The sequence below is a fragment of the Carettochelys insculpta genome, chromosome 4 (assembly GCF_033958435.1).
Source record: "Carettochelys insculpta isolate YL-2023 chromosome 4, ASM3395843v1, whole genome shotgun sequence".
Taxonomy (NCBI): Eukaryota; Metazoa; Chordata; order Testudines; family Carettochelyidae; genus Carettochelys; species Carettochelys insculpta.
The window spans coordinates 44,047,548-44,065,896 of NC_134140.1; the positions used below are offsets into that span (position 1 = coordinate 44,047,548).

An 18,349-nucleotide genomic window follows, 5' to 3' on the forward strand; every position below is an offset into this window, starting at 1 on the left:
GGTAGATCACAAAAGGTCGTTTTACTGAAATCAATGTTGGCTGGTCAGAGAGGGTTCACGACATATGCATATTCCGAAATTCTGGACTGTACTGAAAGCTCCTGGGTAGGACTATTTTCCCTGATCGGAAAGTGAAGATTGGTGATGTAGAGATGCCTATTGTTATATTGAGTGATCCTGCGTACTGTCTGCTTCCCTGCCTTATTAAACCCTACACAGGAGCCCCGGACCCCAACAAAGAAAACTTTAATCTTAGACTCAGCAGGAGCAGAATGGTGGTGAAATGCACCTTTGTCCATTTAAATGTGAGGTTCAGATGTTTATTGACATGTTTGGACCTTTCTAAAGGTAATGTCCCCACTATGATTACAGTGTGTGCTATTTTGCACAACATGTGTGAATCCAGGTGGGAGACTTTCCTGTCAATCTGGAATTCCAAAGCTGAGGCCATAGGCAGGGCTTACTCAGAGCTGCCTACGCAACCACCCACCAGTAGCCACGCTGAGGCATCAGCAATACTGGACACTTTTAGAAATATCTTCATGAATGATTTGTAATGCATATGCTACCCATGTTTTCCTGTGACATAATGCCAATAAATCATACCGTGACTTAATGAATGAATGCTTTTACTTGGTGTGAGGGGGTTGAGTTGCAGTAAGTAGAATGCATGTGGCCGGCAGCTGTGCCTTCAGCCGCCCCACCCGCCCCAACCCACCCTGTTCCCTCAGCAGTGCATCTGCTGCAGACCAGGAAGTATCAGTGGCCAGCTGTGCCTTCAGCCCTCTCCCAATCCACCTGGTTCCCTCAGCTGCGTGTCTGCTGCAGACCAGGGAGTATCAGTGGCCAGTGTGTCTTCAGCCCTCCTCCAACCACCTGGTTTAATTTGTGTTTCCCCACCACTCCTGCACACCATGAAATCACACCAAGCTCAAAGGAATTATTTTATTTTGTGGGGAGGAGAGGTTTAAGTGGCCAGGAAAAGAAATCTTCTCAAGGGTGCTTGAATAGTCTTTTGCAACGGCCCTTGGGGCTGGAGTGGCAGACTGTCCTTGCCCTCCCTCCCTGCTTGTGGGAACCACGATGACAGGGGGTGGGCAACCTCTCCTCTGGGAACTCCAGCCAGCAGGTATCAGCTCCCACATGCTCTGTTGGGAGTCCCTCTGCACCTGCAGCAGGGAGCTCAGGATCTCTGTTTGCTCTGTAACTGTCGTTACGAGCTTTGCGGTGGCCTCACTCTGCTTTTGCCACTTGCTGCTGCTGGAGGTCAAGTATTCTCTGGTTAAACTCTGCTTGGACTTGACGCCACTCAGCAGCATCCATTGTCAGCGTGGTGTGCTCTTCCTCAGTCTTTTCTATATGCTGCAGGATAAGATCTTGTTTGTATTTCTTTTGTCTATGGCTCTTCTCTGCTACACTGGGCATTGGCTCCGGAAAATGAAGGTCAAAATTAAGATACAATTCACATAATGTGCTTTGAAGTGCAATGAATGGGTCTCTGAGTCTACTGTCAGTGAAAGTTTACTTTTGAAGAACACTCATGGCTTATTAAGGATGGGATAGTAAGCATGCATTTCACAATACATCACTTACCATCACTTATCCAGCACATTTCTTTGTGGACATGGTAAGCTATAAGCAATTGTCTGCTTTTTAGGGGAAAAGGAGGGCTGCAAAGCAGGGGAAGCCACCAGGTATCCTGAGGGTATCCTCTGGCAGGGAAAAGTGTTTTTTTGGCCATTCCTGGAGCAATTCTCCCCAATGATCAAGATGAGTGTAGGGTATGGTGGGAAAAGATTCGATTACAGCCGCATGGATGGCTGATTGGGGGGTTTTGATGTACAATAAAAATAACATAAAGAAAAAAAATCCAAAGAAAGGCTGAATGTAAAGGGACATGGCAGGGGAAATGCCCAGCAGGACACTGCTGCTGCATGGTGCTGGGGAGTCCTGAAAAATAAAAATAAATGCTGGCTGGAAAGGAACACAGGGTTAGGGGAAAGCCTTGCTGAGCCTGCAAATTGCATTGGGGGTTGGGGAACGGAGCACCGGCTGGCTGCTGCAGGCAAATGTAAAGGGGCAGGAAGCATGATATAAAAAAAAAAAAAGATGCAATTTCCCATGCTTCTGCAAGTTGCCAAAGAAGACATCACCTTCCTAAAACTAACAGATATGGAGAAAAAACAGCTACTCCTGCTGTGTGACCAAATGCCTGGAAAATTTGCTAAAATGCTGTGTGGGGCCATGACACCAGATTGCTGTCTGGTTGCCTGGTATGGCAAGGTGTTCTACCATGGAAACAGCAACAAGTCAGGCCTCTCCAGGAACCTCAGGAGAAAAATACAAGAGAGCCTGGATGAGGCCTTCAAGGAGGTCTCCAAAAAGGAGAAGTGCTCCATCCCAAGAAACATTAATTTGTTGTTCTGAGGGGCACAGAACCATAGCTAGCAACCCTGTACCCACACACAGCCCTATAGCTAAACCCACCCCCAACCCGTTCATAGCATGCAGAATAAATACTCACCCAAACTGCATGGGGACTGGTGTGGAGGGGCCCGGTGTGGAGGGGCCCAGTTCCAGGTCCATGGTGAAGAGCTCCAGGCTGCCTGGCACATCATCTTCTGTTTCCTGCTTGTTTCTCCTTCCTTCTCTCCATTGCCCTCTTACTGCAGGCCACCCAGCTCCTCCAAACTCACCCCAAGCCCCACATTAGGGCCTCCACAAGTGTTGTAATTCAGGCCAGGCTCCGTGGTGGGGTCGCTCCCCATAAGCAGGTGAAGCTATTGATAATAGCGGCAGGTCTGTGGAGCTGCCCCGATCGCAGGTTGACTTCCCACACTTTTTGATAGGCCTGACAGAGTTCTTTCACTTTCACCCGGCATTGCTTAGAGTCCCAGCAGTAACCGCAGGTGATCATCTCACACGACATCTGCTCATAGATTGCAGCGTTTCTCTTTGCCACCAGTTGGTCCCCTTAAGTGGCAATAAGATCCAGAAACTCTTGATGGGTCCAGGCTAGGGCTCTCTTGCAAGCCTGAGAAGTGCTAGGCAGATCACCACCCTGACTGCTCATGATTGCAGTAGAGGACTACCAATAATTGCCACCAAAATGGTGTGATGCAATGGGCAAAGGAATTTTTTCAAACGGGGCACCCTTTATATTTGCAGGGCTGGACTGCTGAATTCTAATTCAAACTCTAATTCAAATTCAATCAAAACTTTGGGGACTTTCTTTGAACTTCTTCCTGCACACCTGGATGGAGAGCTGCACACAACGAATGAGCAATTTCGAAGTGCCACGGCTGCCGGCATGCTAATGAGGCGCTGAATATGTATTTCAGCACTTCATTAGTAAACTTCAAAATGGCCATGTGCATGGCCATTTTGAAGTTTTGGGCTAGTGTAGACACGGCCAATAGCTTATTCTGGAGTTATGATTCCAAAATAATAGGTCTACAATAAAAGGACACACCAAAATAAGCAATGCTTTCAGGCATTATAATCTGAAATACTATGCCCACAGAGCAGCTTTATTTCTAAATAAGCTATTTTGGAATAGTTTATTTTGAAATAGTCCATGGTCCCTGTCTACACAGCTCCTATTTCAAAATAGGCGCTATTCCTCATGGAATGAGGTTTATCAATTTTGAAATAAGCTGACAGCCATTTCAAAATTATTTTGAAATAGAGGTTGCATTGTGTAGATGCTCTCAAAGTTATTTTGAAAGAACTTTGCTGTGTAGACATACTGGCTATGTCTCCGTTTCAAAAGAGGCATGGAAACATAACCGATTGAAAATGCAAATGAGACACTAATTTGCATATTAGCATCTCATTTGCATAATGGCAAGCACTTGCCATTCTGGAAGAACTGCTTTTGAAATACAAAACAGCCATGTAGATGGGTTCCTTCAAAAGGAACTGTCGCTTTCGAAAGCACCCTTCTTCCTAATTTTTTTCAGGAAGAAGGGTGCTTTCGAAAGTCGGGCTTCCTTTCGAAGGAACCCTGTCTACACGGCTATTTTGCATTTCGAAAGCAGCCCTTCTGGAAAGGCGAGTGGCTGCCATTATGAAAATGAGGTATTAATATGCAGATCGGTGTCTCATTTACATTTTTGATCTGCAGCGTTTGCATGCCCCTTTTGAAAGGGAGGGGCCAGTGTAGACATAGCCACTCAAGATGATTGGAGTGAATGCAACACAGTTTTATTTCCCATTTATGCATACTCGTACCTCATTGCTGTGTGCCTTTTACTGGTTACTCTAAACTTCACAACTAATTTCAGATGGGCTCAGTGGTTTTGAGAAGGGAAGATTTGGGACACAGCCAAGGAACAGCTATTTTCTGTGGTATCATCCATCTATAAAACCAGAGGGTTTTATTCTGGCTAAGTCATGGCCCTGTCAACCTTATTTTACATGAATTTCTGCTCAATTGTATCATTCTTTCATTTCTTCCCTACAGCCTGGTTAGTGTCCAGGCAACTGGATTCCTTGGTTCTCTACAGGTACCCCAAGAATAGTATGATTTTCTATGTAGAGTTTGGGATGTGTGGGATTGCTGGGTAAGACACCTTGACTATAGGGAGTGCAACCATTGTATTCAAGCTCATGGGTCAAATTTTCAGCTTCTCATGTCCATACTAGGTCATCCTGATACATGGAAAGATATGATTTATTCCTAAAATCCTCTCAATGGGAATTCGGTATATACTTAACCAATTATTCACAAGATCATAAAACCTGATTTCTGGTTTTCAGATTCACAACACTGAAAACACTTTGTGACATACCTTTTTGTCATGGCTTAACATATATTTTGTGTGTGATTTTGAGCTATAGCAATGGTCCGATAGACAGTACATGTTGCAATCCAGAAATGGTGTTATTCCACTTGACCTTCTGATTAATCTGTATTCATGTTAATTATGGTTATGTTTTTGTGTATGCTCTTTGTGTTAGGGAAATAATAAAAATCATTTGAATTTTACACCCTGTAGAAAAACTTTGAAAAGAATTATTATTCAAGATAGAAGTACTCAGAAAGAAATAAAATCAAGTTGGCAGAGACATTAATTGACCCAGCAACCATGAACCCAACATATTTTTTGAACGAAGCCCAGTTTAGCAAGGTCATCTTACAAAGACAACTGTTTCAGTGGCACTTTTTATGTTAATATACTTAGCATGACTCAAGCATTTTTGAGCCTTATGATAGGTTAATCATTAATTAAGAGCTTATAAAACTGGAAAAGAAGCCAACAAGCTGAAGAAAAAAGAAACTCTTGTAAATGTTTCTAGTTTAAAAGATCGGAATGCTTTTAAAATGCATAGCTTGTAGTTTTAATAATTAAAAAGGATCTGATGCAAAGAAGCTAAGGAAATATTTCACTGAAGTCCAATGTCACTCTTTACAATTGAACAACCATTCTTCTTCCTGGAAAGAATGCTTGATTTTGTAATTAATAGAAAACAACGTTGTTTGCTTAGCACAGCTTCCCTCTGCAAACACAAGTCAGGAGCTTGTGTTTCTTTTCTTTATCCTTTGGCATAAATGTAGCTAGGTCATTAAATGGAGACTAATTTTGGGGAGTCAGTGAACTTCGCCTCTGGAATGCGCCCTTAACAGGGTCACAATAACTCCCACATCTCTCTCAGACTAGCCATGACAAAAGTCTGCCTGTGCCTCCCAGCTCTCTTTACACCTAGTGGTTGAGCGAGTGGGCTCTGATCCTCACCCTGAGGGAGTTAATACACCCTCTCAACTCCAGCTTAAAACAATGGGAGTTGAGGGCATTCAGTAGATCACAAGATTGGGCCCTCTGCTAGGAGCAGGAAGTTCTTGTTTGGATTTATGATGTGATCTTTTGTGGCAGTAGATGTGCTAGCACCATTGGAAGCCCCAAGACTGAAAAAGGTTAAATCTCTATATTTGGCACAACTGTGTTCACTGCTGGAATACTGTGTCTAGTTCTGGTGCTCCCAGTACAAGCAGGTTGTTGAGACTGGAGAAGGTTCAGAGAAGACTCATGACAATGACTAAAGCATTGGAAAACATACTACATTATCAAGCTCCTTGAGCAATAGACTCAAAGAGTGAAGTACCTGTCAGTACAGGTACCTAGATGGGAAACAGAATTTGATAACAGAGGACTCTCTAATTTAGAATAAATATAAGAAAATCCAATGGCTGGAAGTTGAAGCTAGACAAATTCAGACAAGAAATAGTATGTAATTTTTAATAGTAAGCTTAATTAACTATTGGTACAATTGCCAACAGATTGTCCGTTAACGGGCAATTTTAAAATCAAGATTGTACGTTTCTCCAAAAAGTAGGCTATACTTCAAACAGGAATTAATTCAGGGTAGCCATATCGCTTCCATTATGGAGAAGGTCGCACTAGAACAGTGATCCTTTCTGACTCTATAATCTGTTAATCTACAATGCAGATAGCTCTCTGGCTCTGAAGCTTAGTTTCAGCATCATATTGATTAAACATGCTGTGGGCAGCTTAACTGAGTGGCAGAAAATGGAGCAGGTGGTCTGTCTACACTTGCCTTGCTAGGGTTGCTAATGCTGGAGTGCAGGGGTTAAAGCCCCTTTACAGCTGCAGCTGAGCTGGTGTTAATTGCAGTGGGTTTTTTAGAAAAAAAATTTCTACCACAGATATGACTAAAGAAACTTACTTGAGGGTTGCTCTAACAGTTTGTATTCAGGACTATTTTTGGTTCTTTGTTATATTGATAACCGAGGTATGTGAGCAAAGGTTCCCAGCCATTATTCCATCATGATAAGAAGCGAGTGATTTGTAAAAACATTTGTTTTCGTATGATGGACGTATGTGACATATTTATGCTGTTGATGTCCTTCTCCTTGGGTGTAAGGCTTCACATTTATTAGGGCTGATTCTTCCGTGTTGCCTGTAGCTCTCATTGCTCCAATCACTCTAGGTCAGGCGTATCACACTCAAAACCTACTGAGGGCCACATAAACAAAAACTGATAGCTTTCAGGGCCACCAAAGAAAATATACTTCTATCCAAAAGTGGTAATTATTTATTATTATACATTGCATTTTAGGTATATTTTATAATATTTTTCAGATCTTGTTTGAATACAATAATTTTCATTGAGAATTTAATATGAATTTTATTACTTTATAATTTTATTAATAGTCCATAAAATTTGAGGTGTAAAATTGTTATTTGCTTATAAAATCATTTTAAATTTAAATATAAATTTAAGGTACTCCATGCCCTGGTCACTGCCAGGGTTCCCTGGCCCTGGCAGTGTTTCCGGGGCTGGAGCTATGGACTGGAGCTGCTGGTGGGCTCCACACCCCGGCCAGCTTCCAGCCTCGGGGCTGCTGGGTTCCCCAGGCCCTGGCTGGGTCCCTGGGGCTGGAGCTGCCGGAGGGGCTCCCAGCCCCAGGGCTGCTGGGGTTCCTCTGGCCCCGGGTGGGTCCCCAGGGCTGGAGACTCCAGTGGAGCTCTATGCCCCGGCCAGTTCCCCGGGCTGCTGGGGTTCCCCAAACCCCAGTCAGGTCCCCAGGGCTGGAGCTGCTCGCAGGTTTTGCGTTCCATGCAGCTCCCATCCGCAGGGCCACAAAAAAATTCGAAGGGGCCACATGTTTATCATGCTTGCTCTAGTTCAGTTTGCAGTTTGGGTCTGTTTCCATTGTTTGTGCTTTTCCTCCAATATTCCCATTTGTAGTAAATTTGGCCACAGGTGAATGTGTATGTGCATGCACAGAGAGAAAAAGAAGTCAGGGACTGAATAAAAGTCTATTCAGTAACCCAAACAGAAAGAGGCAAATTAGTGCATTATGTTCAAGCAGGGACCCTGTTGAGGGCTGACATACACAGAATCTTTTGTAGCCTTCAAACCTAATTTAAAAACAGGAAACTATACATATGAACAAACAAACAAAACAAAAAAACCTGATAATCCTGTACTGAGACAGGAATAGTAAATGCAGGCAATATGTATGATTCCCTATACCAGTCTGCCAACATATTTCACTTTCAGTGCTGTCTTCCAACTCCCCTTATATTGCAAAGACTGACAGCTGGCACACCAAACGGTGTGGTAGTCCTGTGTTGTGGACCAATGGAAATTAAGATGACACACCAAACTCAGATCCACCAGGGTCTAGAGAAAAAATTTAAGCAAGAGCTAAAAAACTATATGGCCTGATCCAAGTCTCATTCAAACCAGTGGACAGACTCCTATTACCTTTAGTGGTAATTGGATTGGGGCCCACAGTTGGTATGTTCTGCTCAGCGATTAAAGTAAGGGAGAGTAGTGGAGCAGCACATCTCCCCTTTCTCTGCTAACAACAGTATGTGCTCCATTCCCCCTTCTCTGATGCTGCTAAAATATACAAAGAACTCCCCCAAATCTGGCCATGGGGCAAGAACCTCCTGTTTCAATCTTGTTTAGCTCCACATTCTACTCAGTTCACCCATTTGCCCCACTTCTGTTGCAAATAATTGGAGACAATGCATCACATGCAACAGCTTTTTCTCTGGAACTAAGCCCAGCAAGCAGAGTTTTAAAATGAATTAACAAATTTCTGTTTTTAAAGAATGCTTTATTTACTATGTCCTAGGAATGTACCATAGATGGACCAAGAACTAAAACTCAGAAGTTTTAAACAATACCAAGAACAGAGATATAGTAGAACACCCAAAGTCCTAGCACTTCTGAAAATGAGGCACACACATTTATATTTCATTGTATAGTTTGTTCTTATCCTAAAAAGTTTCACATTTCAAGTCATAAACTTACCTCAGTAGTGTACATATAGTGGTTGAGAAAAAGGCATAAAGACAGACCACAGGTGGGAGGCTCATTGATACCTAACTGACTGTATTATCAATATTTGGCCCCATGCTTGCCAAATGAAGAGCCCCAGGAATGAAGTCCATTCATTTTTAAAGTCTTCTGGTGCCTGCCACATTAGGATATCACCTCTATCTTTATTTTTGTTGCAGGTATTATATAGGCATATGTAAAATACAGTAAGAATCCTAGTTGCTGTTTAAAGACATAGGAATGGATCATGCCTTCTGCTTCTGCAAACAGAGGAGATGAATCTGGATCAATCCCTCTTGGTAGGCACAGAAATGAGGGAAGGAGAATGATGGTTTTATCGTCTCTTCCACCATCTCTCTGCTGCAGAAGCTTGCCAAGATTTTGGTTGAGGGGTTAGGCTATGGGGTAAAGTAGGGTATCAACTACATTCCATTGTGTCATCTGCTGACCCAGTGGGTTTCTATGCAGCAATCCAGTCAGGTATGGATGCCTTGTGAAGCGGTATTTACTCTTGCTTGTTCTTTTCTATGGCTGCTGCTTGTAATAAGATGACTTAGCCAAAGGCAGGAAAGGTGGAGCTATTTCCCTCTTTAACTGGGCTGTGAATTCTGTTCTCTACCAGTCCCCAGGAGAGCAGGGCTTTGAAGGCTGCCCCTTCCATGCAATCAATTCTTTAGCTAACACTCCAGTGGAGTTGGACCTTTGTGCTAAGGTCTAGCTGCATTTTTGGAAAGGCTGGAACATGTGATTAAGCTCTCCTGGGAAGGCGCACTGGGGGCAGAGTCTGATTTAATGGTTAACTTCCTCACAGTACTTTTGATAAAAGTTAAATAGCATTGAATATAACAGAATGTTGCTGAGTAACAAAAAACAGTGCCCCAACTTAAGATTAGAAAATACATATTAGATGGTCACTTAATTTAGGTAATATGATCTGAAATTTTTGTCTGTAGGCAAAATACACCCTTATTGTATAGGCCCACAGTTAGTTCTTAAATCTAAAAAGAAAGCAATATAGTTTATTCACTACCCTATTGCACACAACACTTCATTAGAGTCGTCTTGGCAAAGCTGATGAAATTGATAAAGTGAGTGAGCTATTCCTTTGACATTTTACTGTATTTTACATTCACTGCATTACTAAATAAAAGCCTTTAAACAGGCCACAAAACACTGCAATAATATATTTACTTCTTAATAAAACACACTTTTTAATAACATTGAAATAAAATGTTTTTGTTTTGTTTTGTGGCAAACCACATACCATGTAAATTAGCAACATAAAATGACTTTAAAATGTATATTAGAAGATATTTACAAACTCTATTGCTTAAATTCACAGGGGTCAGAGTCTCTGCCTTCCCTGATGTGCATGCATAACTCCAATTAACGCTAATAGGAATTAGGCATAAAGGGAGAATGAGAAGGAGGCTAGCCCCATTTTATAAAGTACAATATCACTAACACCCATAGTACCTTAGCAATTTTGCATGAAACATGATGAAGCTATAAGTAAATAATGCAGACTTCCTGCTAACAAAAGCACATTTGGCCGTGTTTAAAATATCATACATTCTCTGTCACTACAACTTATACTTAAAAAGAATAAAATAAGGACCATTTAAAAAGAGACTAGGTTTATACTGGAAGAAGATCTAAGTCAAGACACCTCTTATGAAATATTAAATACTCTGAGCATGTGCTCAGAGACTGAACTAGAAGTGACTTCAATAAATATAAAACCCAGATGTTATGGAAAAAACAGCAACCTCTCTTTTGGCTAAAATGATTAACTTAATCGTGCTTTAAAGAGGTTTGTTTTACAAGGTTTTTTTTTTAAATAGGTGTTTGTTGCCTATGATTTTAGCTAGTGATAAACAAAGTGTACTAATGCCAGCACAAAATGTAGAGGTCTTGCTCATTTTCAAATTGCACTTTCCAGTATAACATTTTAAATAAGATACTTGTTGTTTTAAACAAAAGCAAACAAATCTATCGTATGTATTCTTTAAATATTGAAAATATTCTTCAAAATATATTGTTTATATTTTCCTAGCTGCTCAGAGGTGCTTTTTTAATATATAGTTGATATATTATTAAAGGCACTACAAAATAGAAATCTCTGGAGTGCAGAAGTTACTAAAAATAACCTTCATACCACAAATATACTGAAAATATAATTGCTAAAAAATAAACACCCCAACCAAGAAATCCTTATGCAATCCCACTACTGTGTATAAATTTGTATAGGCAATGGGTTTAATGCATATAGGTCACTTAGAAATGCATGAATACAGGTATGTTAAATTTTAAAATATCCTAAAAAATTAGTGAAAACTTCACATATATAAAATATTTCAAATGTAATATTTGATAACATTCTTCACTTTCAGATTTTTTTCAGTTTACTGAGTCCAAACATATTCTTTTCCAGTAGGTTTTCTTCATAAATAGTAAAGTGTTCCTTCAGTGTTTGTCCCTCCCTTCCCACCTCTCCCTCCTCCCCCCAAATGTTTGACAGTCTCAATATGTCTGGTAGACATCATGTATTGGAACCTGGATGGTTGCAGTAGGAAATGCCTGAGGTATATAGCCAGCATATCCTCCATACGCTGCTGCAGCTGCAGCTGCTGCAGCTGCATTCTTCTGTAGTGTGGCTATAGTTGCTGTTGTTGCAGCAGGAGCTGCAAACGGAACATAACTTGTACCATAAATCCCTGCAGCAGGAATTCTCTGAATATTTGGAGCCATGGTGTACACTGGAGTTATGGGGCGACCCTGGGGGAAAAAGGGAAAAATGGTATTTAATGCTCCAACAGACTTTATCCAGTAACTAGCAATCTAATCTACTGGGGTGAGTACAATTATTTCAAACATAAAGGATTCATTTCAGTATTTCAAATCTGAGGAAGTAGGGTGTTGCAGGTAAGCCATAGGATTGGGAGTCAGGAGATTGCGGATTTGATTCTGTTGGCAGGACCAAGATTACACATCACTGGGCCTCAATTCTGTGTGTAACATTGCTTGCCGTGAGGCTAAATTCATTCATGCTTGCAAAACGTCTGAGATTCTTGGATAAAAAGTGCTACTGAAGTGCAAAGTATTATTGATACCTCTCCTTGTCCTGGTTCATCTTCTGAAATCTCACAACTTGTTTCCAAAGTGCTTTGGAAATCAGTGATGTGGCAACAAGATTACTTAGACTGTAATCTCTTTGGGATAAGGGTATTCTTTTGGTTTTGTGTTTGTACAGAGCCTAACCCAGTGATGCCCCAGCCCAGGGCTGGAGCTGCTAGACAAATAAGGAATAATAAAAAAGCATTTGTTTTGTATATGTTATTGTGAACAAAGAGCCTGCAACAGTGTAATTATACAGAGTTATTCTGGATCTTGTTAACTGTTGCAGTTACACACTGCACTGCTGTAGCATCTTCCATTAGGATCCCCAGGCACTTTAGAAACATTAATTAATTTATTCTCACAATATTTTAAGAGATGGGGATGGGTAATTATCACCATGTGACAGACTGAGTAAGTTACGTACAGAGTGGTTAAGTCACCCCTCGCACGACAACTCTGTAGTAAAGCCAAGACAAGAGTACGATTGCTTCTATCTGTTCTATAATCACCCTCCTTTCTCTCCATGGCCAGCGTGTTCCCTTCCCCTGTGTTATATGGAAGGGAGAAAATAAATTATCATGAAATGGATCACTGAAGAGGGAGCCAGAGTTGGAAGTTTCACCATTCTTTCCTTCCTCTCCCCAATCCAAGGAAACCCCATCATAGCATCTCAAGATGTTCAGGGCCCTCTGTGTGGAGGCAGTGCAATAGCTCCCCAGCTCAACAGTGCACACCCACTTTGAGATTTAAATAACTGACAAATAGTTAGTGTCACTCCTTCTTGGGGCTAAGTGATTTAGTGCAGTATAAGACAACTGCTAAGGTAGGTCTTTTTTTTAGTTTAATAACTGAACAATCTCCTTTTAAAACCGCAGCATGGCAAGAGGCCAGGATTTCAATATACCAAGATAATCTTAGCAAGAACTATGTCCTGAATTTACCTGAAATGGTGGAGGAGTTGAAACTGCAGGTATAACAGCTGCTGCCGCTGCTGCCACAGCAGCACTGGCTGGATCCTGCTGGACAGCAATGGGATTGATCATATGTTCTACTGTGTGAATTTTACCATCTTCCATCATCTTGGCTGCTGGAGTTGCCTGAAACATGGAGTATTGGGCACCAACTGGGATTGCCACTAGAATAGACCACATACACAAAACATATTGGATTTATGTCTACAGTTCATTCTTTCTGAGATAAAAGAACCCTCCCTGGCTAGGTAATTTATACCATGCTCACCACTGTGATATATAGCATAAAAGTGTTAGGGGAGCTTCTCAGTTAATTTGTAAATTACTATAAATAATTCTAGGTGTACTCATGGACACAGTAATACAATTCTGTATGTCTTGCATACTTTGCAAACCCTTTTATCTTAATGAGTCTTATAGAAGGACCCTGCCCTTATGAGGATCTCGCTGAAAATTTGTCAGGAAACTTGAAGGTTACATTAAGTTTATAGAAACCTGTTCATATTACAGTTGTCCTCATCTAGTGGCCTACGGAGGGTATAATACGAAGAGCTATATCTTGATCTTAGTTGCTGCCTCTGAGATCAAGGCGGGAGTACTGCATGCTGGGACTTGAGTCTTCCATAGACAGAACTGACATATGGAAAAAAAAAAAAAGTGTGAACTGTATCTTGTAACTAAGTGGGTAGCAGCTGGCCTGTAGGTGGAGCCCTGCACAGATATTGTGGCTATCTCTAGACTAGAGAAATTTGTTGGCAGGAGTTTTTGCTGGAAGATATCTTCTGACAAAGCTTCTGTCAACAGATCATGGCCAGACTGCCAAGGCAGATTGAAAGAACGATCTGCTCTGTCGACAGGGAGTGGCCAGACTGCCCAGCGGCTCTACCAGCAAAACGGCCACCTGGAAGCACTGCAGACAGAGTTGCCAGTGTCCTAGAAGCCTTTTCTGTTGTCAGAAGGGCCCCCAGAACGTCCAGACTGGCTTTTTGTTGACAGATCTCTGTCACCAGCGGCATTCTTCCTTGTAGCAAGGTGGTTACAGCTGTCGACAAAAGTGTTGCATTCTGTCGACTTACTGTTGGCAGAACACCCTTAGGAATCTGGACACTCCCTAGGTTTTGTTGACAACATGGCCATTTTGTTGACAAAACCCTCTAGTCTAGACACTGAAGCCCTTCCTTGCAGCACAACTTCACTGCCTCCATCCCTGGCACCAGCAGCTGTACAACCCCAGACAGGAGACACCACAGCTGGGGTTGCAGCTGAGAGTGATGCAGCTATGCAGCTGGGAGGAGCTGTTGGCATGGGGTAATGCTCCTCTTTGTTGGCTGCAGTAGCTCTTGGGAGTAGAGCCCTGCAGATCTGTGGATCATGATGCCATGGATACCGGCATCCGCGAGTGGACATTTATATTTGCACAGTACTCTACCTATTCACCTCACTTTACACAATTCTGCACTATAATTACTTACTGTGATATAATTTTCTGGCTTAACTTGGCTGCGCACATTTCACCACATCTTTCTACTTGACTCTGTTTTCAGCTTATTTATTTAATTAAAAACACTCTCAAGCCTTTTTTCTCATATCAAAAGCAGATAACTTGGGAACAAATAGAAGAACAAGAGAAAGTGCTATGACAGTGAGGGTTATACACATAAGGGCTATGAGCCTATACACATTTCTGAATGGCATTTGGGCTGCATTGCTTACAAAGCAAATTTGTCCTGCTGAAAATCTCCAGGAATCACATCCATGATTTCACATTTTCTTCAAAATGTACAGCCAGCTTTCGATTAACCTTTCAAGAGATGCTGACAGATACCTGAGTGATTACTTATAATTACTTATGGCTGGTGGAGGTGATTAGGATCGATCTGAATTCACTTTAAGCAATTGATCAGGTTTGAAGCCAAATCACATTTTGGTTTCAATGGTGTTGAAATCTTGCAATAGTTTATTCTAAACTGTCAGAAATTCTGTGAGCTCAGCAGTCCTATTTTACATAATATTGGTTTAAAAAAAAAAACCTCACATGTGAATAGAGATCAGATATAAGCCCTTTCCACTTCAGAACACGATCTGGAACCAGCATCATGGGGGGGATAGGTTTGGCTCTAACTTCAATCCAAATCTTTCTGAAATCTGGAAATACATGAACTCAGGATTCTGCTTTTGGCCTGTCTTTGGAGTGCTAATAAATCGGACAGGTACAGTAAATAAATACATACTAAGAAACAATATAATGTATATATCAATAATCACCCTTCAGATAGCCTTTAGAAATACCTGAAACTTCTAAGATGTATTCACAATTATGAAGGGTGGGAATGCTCTCTCACTGAGAACTCACATTTTGGCCCAAGAGTGTGAAGATATAAATTAAATTAGCTCAATATTTTCTGTGAAAAAAGACCTTGTCCTTGAAAATCATCTCCCTTTTATCATGGAAATACTAAGCCAAACACCTCTTTTCTCAAACTACATCATCAAACTGTTATGATGGCATCTACCTTTAGGAATGCTCATTTTTTAAAATTGTATTTAAAGTAAGTACATATCTTAAAAGTGATTTCCACTCATTTGTAATTAGTAGATTACCCAGCATTGCATAGGCCTTTAACTCAATTAAGGGGTTTGGGTTTTGTTTTTTGGAAATGAAAAGGAAATGTACATATTTTATTTAATGATTGTATTTTTCAGATAAACAATGTTACTTTAAGAAGTTAATGTTTATTTCTGATTTCTTAAAAAGGGATTGTTAAAATTTGTCTTTCATTTTTAGTCAATTTTTTTCACTTTTTCATCATCCCTATAAACTCTGATGATTTGCTAAGTTTTAACAAATGAGGCTTTAGTAAATGTAGTTCCCGTAACATTTTCTTTTAGTTTTTTAGTTTTCCAATCTTAAGCACTGATTTAATGATGTCAAAACAAAGCACTACTCCAAATTTCTCTGTTTTATCTCTTTTCTGTGAGGTTTATTGAGAAGCAACCCTATTCCAGGTTCATCCTATTTTTCTGGTTCAACATTTTCTCAGTTATGTCAGTTTTGAGACCTGCAGCTGATTTGGCAAGTCTGTCTGCTTTTCTGTTTGGTATTAAGAAAAGCAATCCCATTCCAGGCACATGCTGTTTTCCTGGTACAAAAACAGGAATTTGGTATTCCTAGTTATTGCCATTTAGGAGGTGTTCTTGATCAAACAAACTCTAAAATATATAGTAGATTGATTGTAATTAGAGTATTTCATAATGCTACAACTACAATCAAGTGCATCTTTACTGGAACATCAGTAGTGTTTTATCATTAGTATGTCTGTTATGATTACACCGTAGAGAGAAAACCTTTTTTTTTCAGTGGCTCATCCTGGTCACCTGAATGTAGATTCTATCTCGTAATATTTATCTCAAACAGAAGTCTCTTCAAATGAGATCTTGAGGACCTTCACAACTTTGTTCTAGCCACTACTGTATGCTCCTATAAACACCAAGGGCTAGGTTCTCAATTGCGCCCAGCTTCCTCAGGCTTTTGCTACTGTCAAGTGTGGACTGTAAAACATCAGCAATTTGACAGGGTTAACACCTGGCAGGCCACCACTGCTATATTTACTTGCACCTCCACCGATATGGGTGCTTGCAGTTGCTATTGGCTACAGATGATTACTCACAGCTGATGGGAGCTGCCAGAAACGGCGTTGACTACAGAACCACTTCGGGCAGCTCCCATTGGTTAAGAATGGTGATCTATAGCCAAACAGAGCTGCAGGTGCTCTTGCAGGTGCTCTTACAGGTACAGGTAGATTTAGAGGCAGTGGCCCACCAGGGGCTAACCCGGCTGAACCGGATCTGGCCCATGGGCCAGTATTTGCACACCACTGGTTAATGGTGTGGTGGAAAGGAACTAGTTTCTGCTCCCTGATCCTGAGGCAGGCTCTCCACTTGCCCCAGTGTAACTTAGAAGCCAAGATGCTAAAGTTTTTAAGCTAGTAACAGCACCAGAGGGGCTATCTGCCAGACAGGAATTGCTCAGGCACTGTAATCTGGTCTCCGTCTTCCTGCTCTGCCACAATCCTAAACTAGACTTTGCAGGAGGAGGGCATAGAAACCAGTGCTGCCAACTCTGTGTTAGCTGGGGACTCTCCCACACCAAAAAAATTCTCACATAGGAAGATCTGCCTACTCTCCAACTCCTTTGTCCATAGATGACTATAGTTATGGGGCCAAATTGGTGTAATCAATAATATTAAAGGAGTTAAAGAAGGAGAAATTCTCCAGCAAACAGAGCCTCAAAACAAAACAGCAGTAATGTAGCACTTTAAAGACTAAAAAAATTATTTATTCAGTACTGAGCTTTCGTTGGACAGACGCACTTCATCAGATCAACAGCATTTCCAGTAGAGAGGTCCAAAAAATGTTAATGGTCTTGCCTGAGATAATTACAAGCATAGCTATATTACTGCTGTTTTGTTTTGTTAGAATTCAGACTAACACTGCTACCTCTCTGTTACTATTCAACAAACAGGGCACCAGTTTCTGAAACCAATACCTAAGTATGGGACTATCTTGTTCACTTGGTCTGGGGAGCCCACACAAGTGATCATAACTAGTAACCCTCAGTGAATGGTCCTGGAGAATGCATTTCAAGCCTCATCTTTGTATCGAGGATATTGAGTGCCAGATTTGAATAGAACAGTTGGCCAAACTCAGCATGAAGAATGCAGACATACTGGTCATAACCAGAAAAATATCTTATGTATCCCTGTAGCTGGTTGAGTGGGGGTGTTAATTTACCCCAAGTAATCAGAATCTAAAAAGTTCAAGCTCAGTTCAAAGAAAGGACTGAATTTCAAGACACTTAATTCTTCCCAGTCACCTCCCAACAGGTTTGTCCAACCTAGTAATTATACTAACCTGCACCAGGCTTAAGGGCAACTGGATTGACAGCAGACAACTCCAAACTGGGTACAAGCTCATATCCTTTTTCTTGCTGTTTTCCTTTCCCTTCATGGTATCTGCTATATATGCCACGGCCTGCAGAATATCCCCCCAGATAAGAGCCTCTAGGACCAGGGGCTCTGTTGCCAGCTGCACCTCGCCCTCTGCCTCTTATGCTGCCTGCTTATAACAACAACATAACAAAAACGAGAATGAGTAACATACAGTAACAGCAAGGAGAGGAAAGCTTAAGACCCACACGTACAGGCATTTTCATCGTAATAAAGCTGCAGTTAGAATATCTGAATTTGAATGATTCTGTTCTTTTATATTACATTTCCAGAAGTATTGCCTAAATTTACATAAGCAATTTCACAAATGCCACTATGGTGTTTCTGGTTCTCTGATGTAGTTGTACATTTAAGGCAGGTTGGTTGGGTATTCAGACATCCAATTTGTAAGGACAGTACGATACCACATGCAATTACAAATGTCTGTTATAACTG

The 18,349-nt window shown here is 41.2% G+C and overlaps 1 protein-coding gene across 7 annotated transcripts in view; it reads right to left on the reverse strand.

Annotated features, from left to right (window-relative positions):
• Positions 1–8,572: 8,572 nt before the first annotated feature.
• The window catches only part of RBM47 (RNA binding motif protein 47), a 105,883-nt gene continuing 96,106 nt past the window's right edge, over positions 8,573–18,349 (reverse strand). For 6 of the 7 annotated variants that reach the window (XM_074992647.1, XM_074992654.1, XM_074992652.1 and 3 more), the window contains exons 3-5: positions 17,820–18,026; positions 12,879–13,072; positions 8,573–11,595 (exon numbers count right to left, since the gene is read on the reverse strand). In XM_074992647.1, the coding sequence (XP_074848748.1) occupies positions 11,341–11,595; positions 12,879–13,072; positions 17,820–18,026 (656 nt within the window). In that variant the 3' untranslated portion in view covers positions 8,573–11,340. The remainder of the gene's footprint in view (positions 11,596–12,878; positions 13,073–17,819; positions 18,027–18,349) is intronic. The other variant, XM_074992648.1, reaches the window with a different exon arrangement.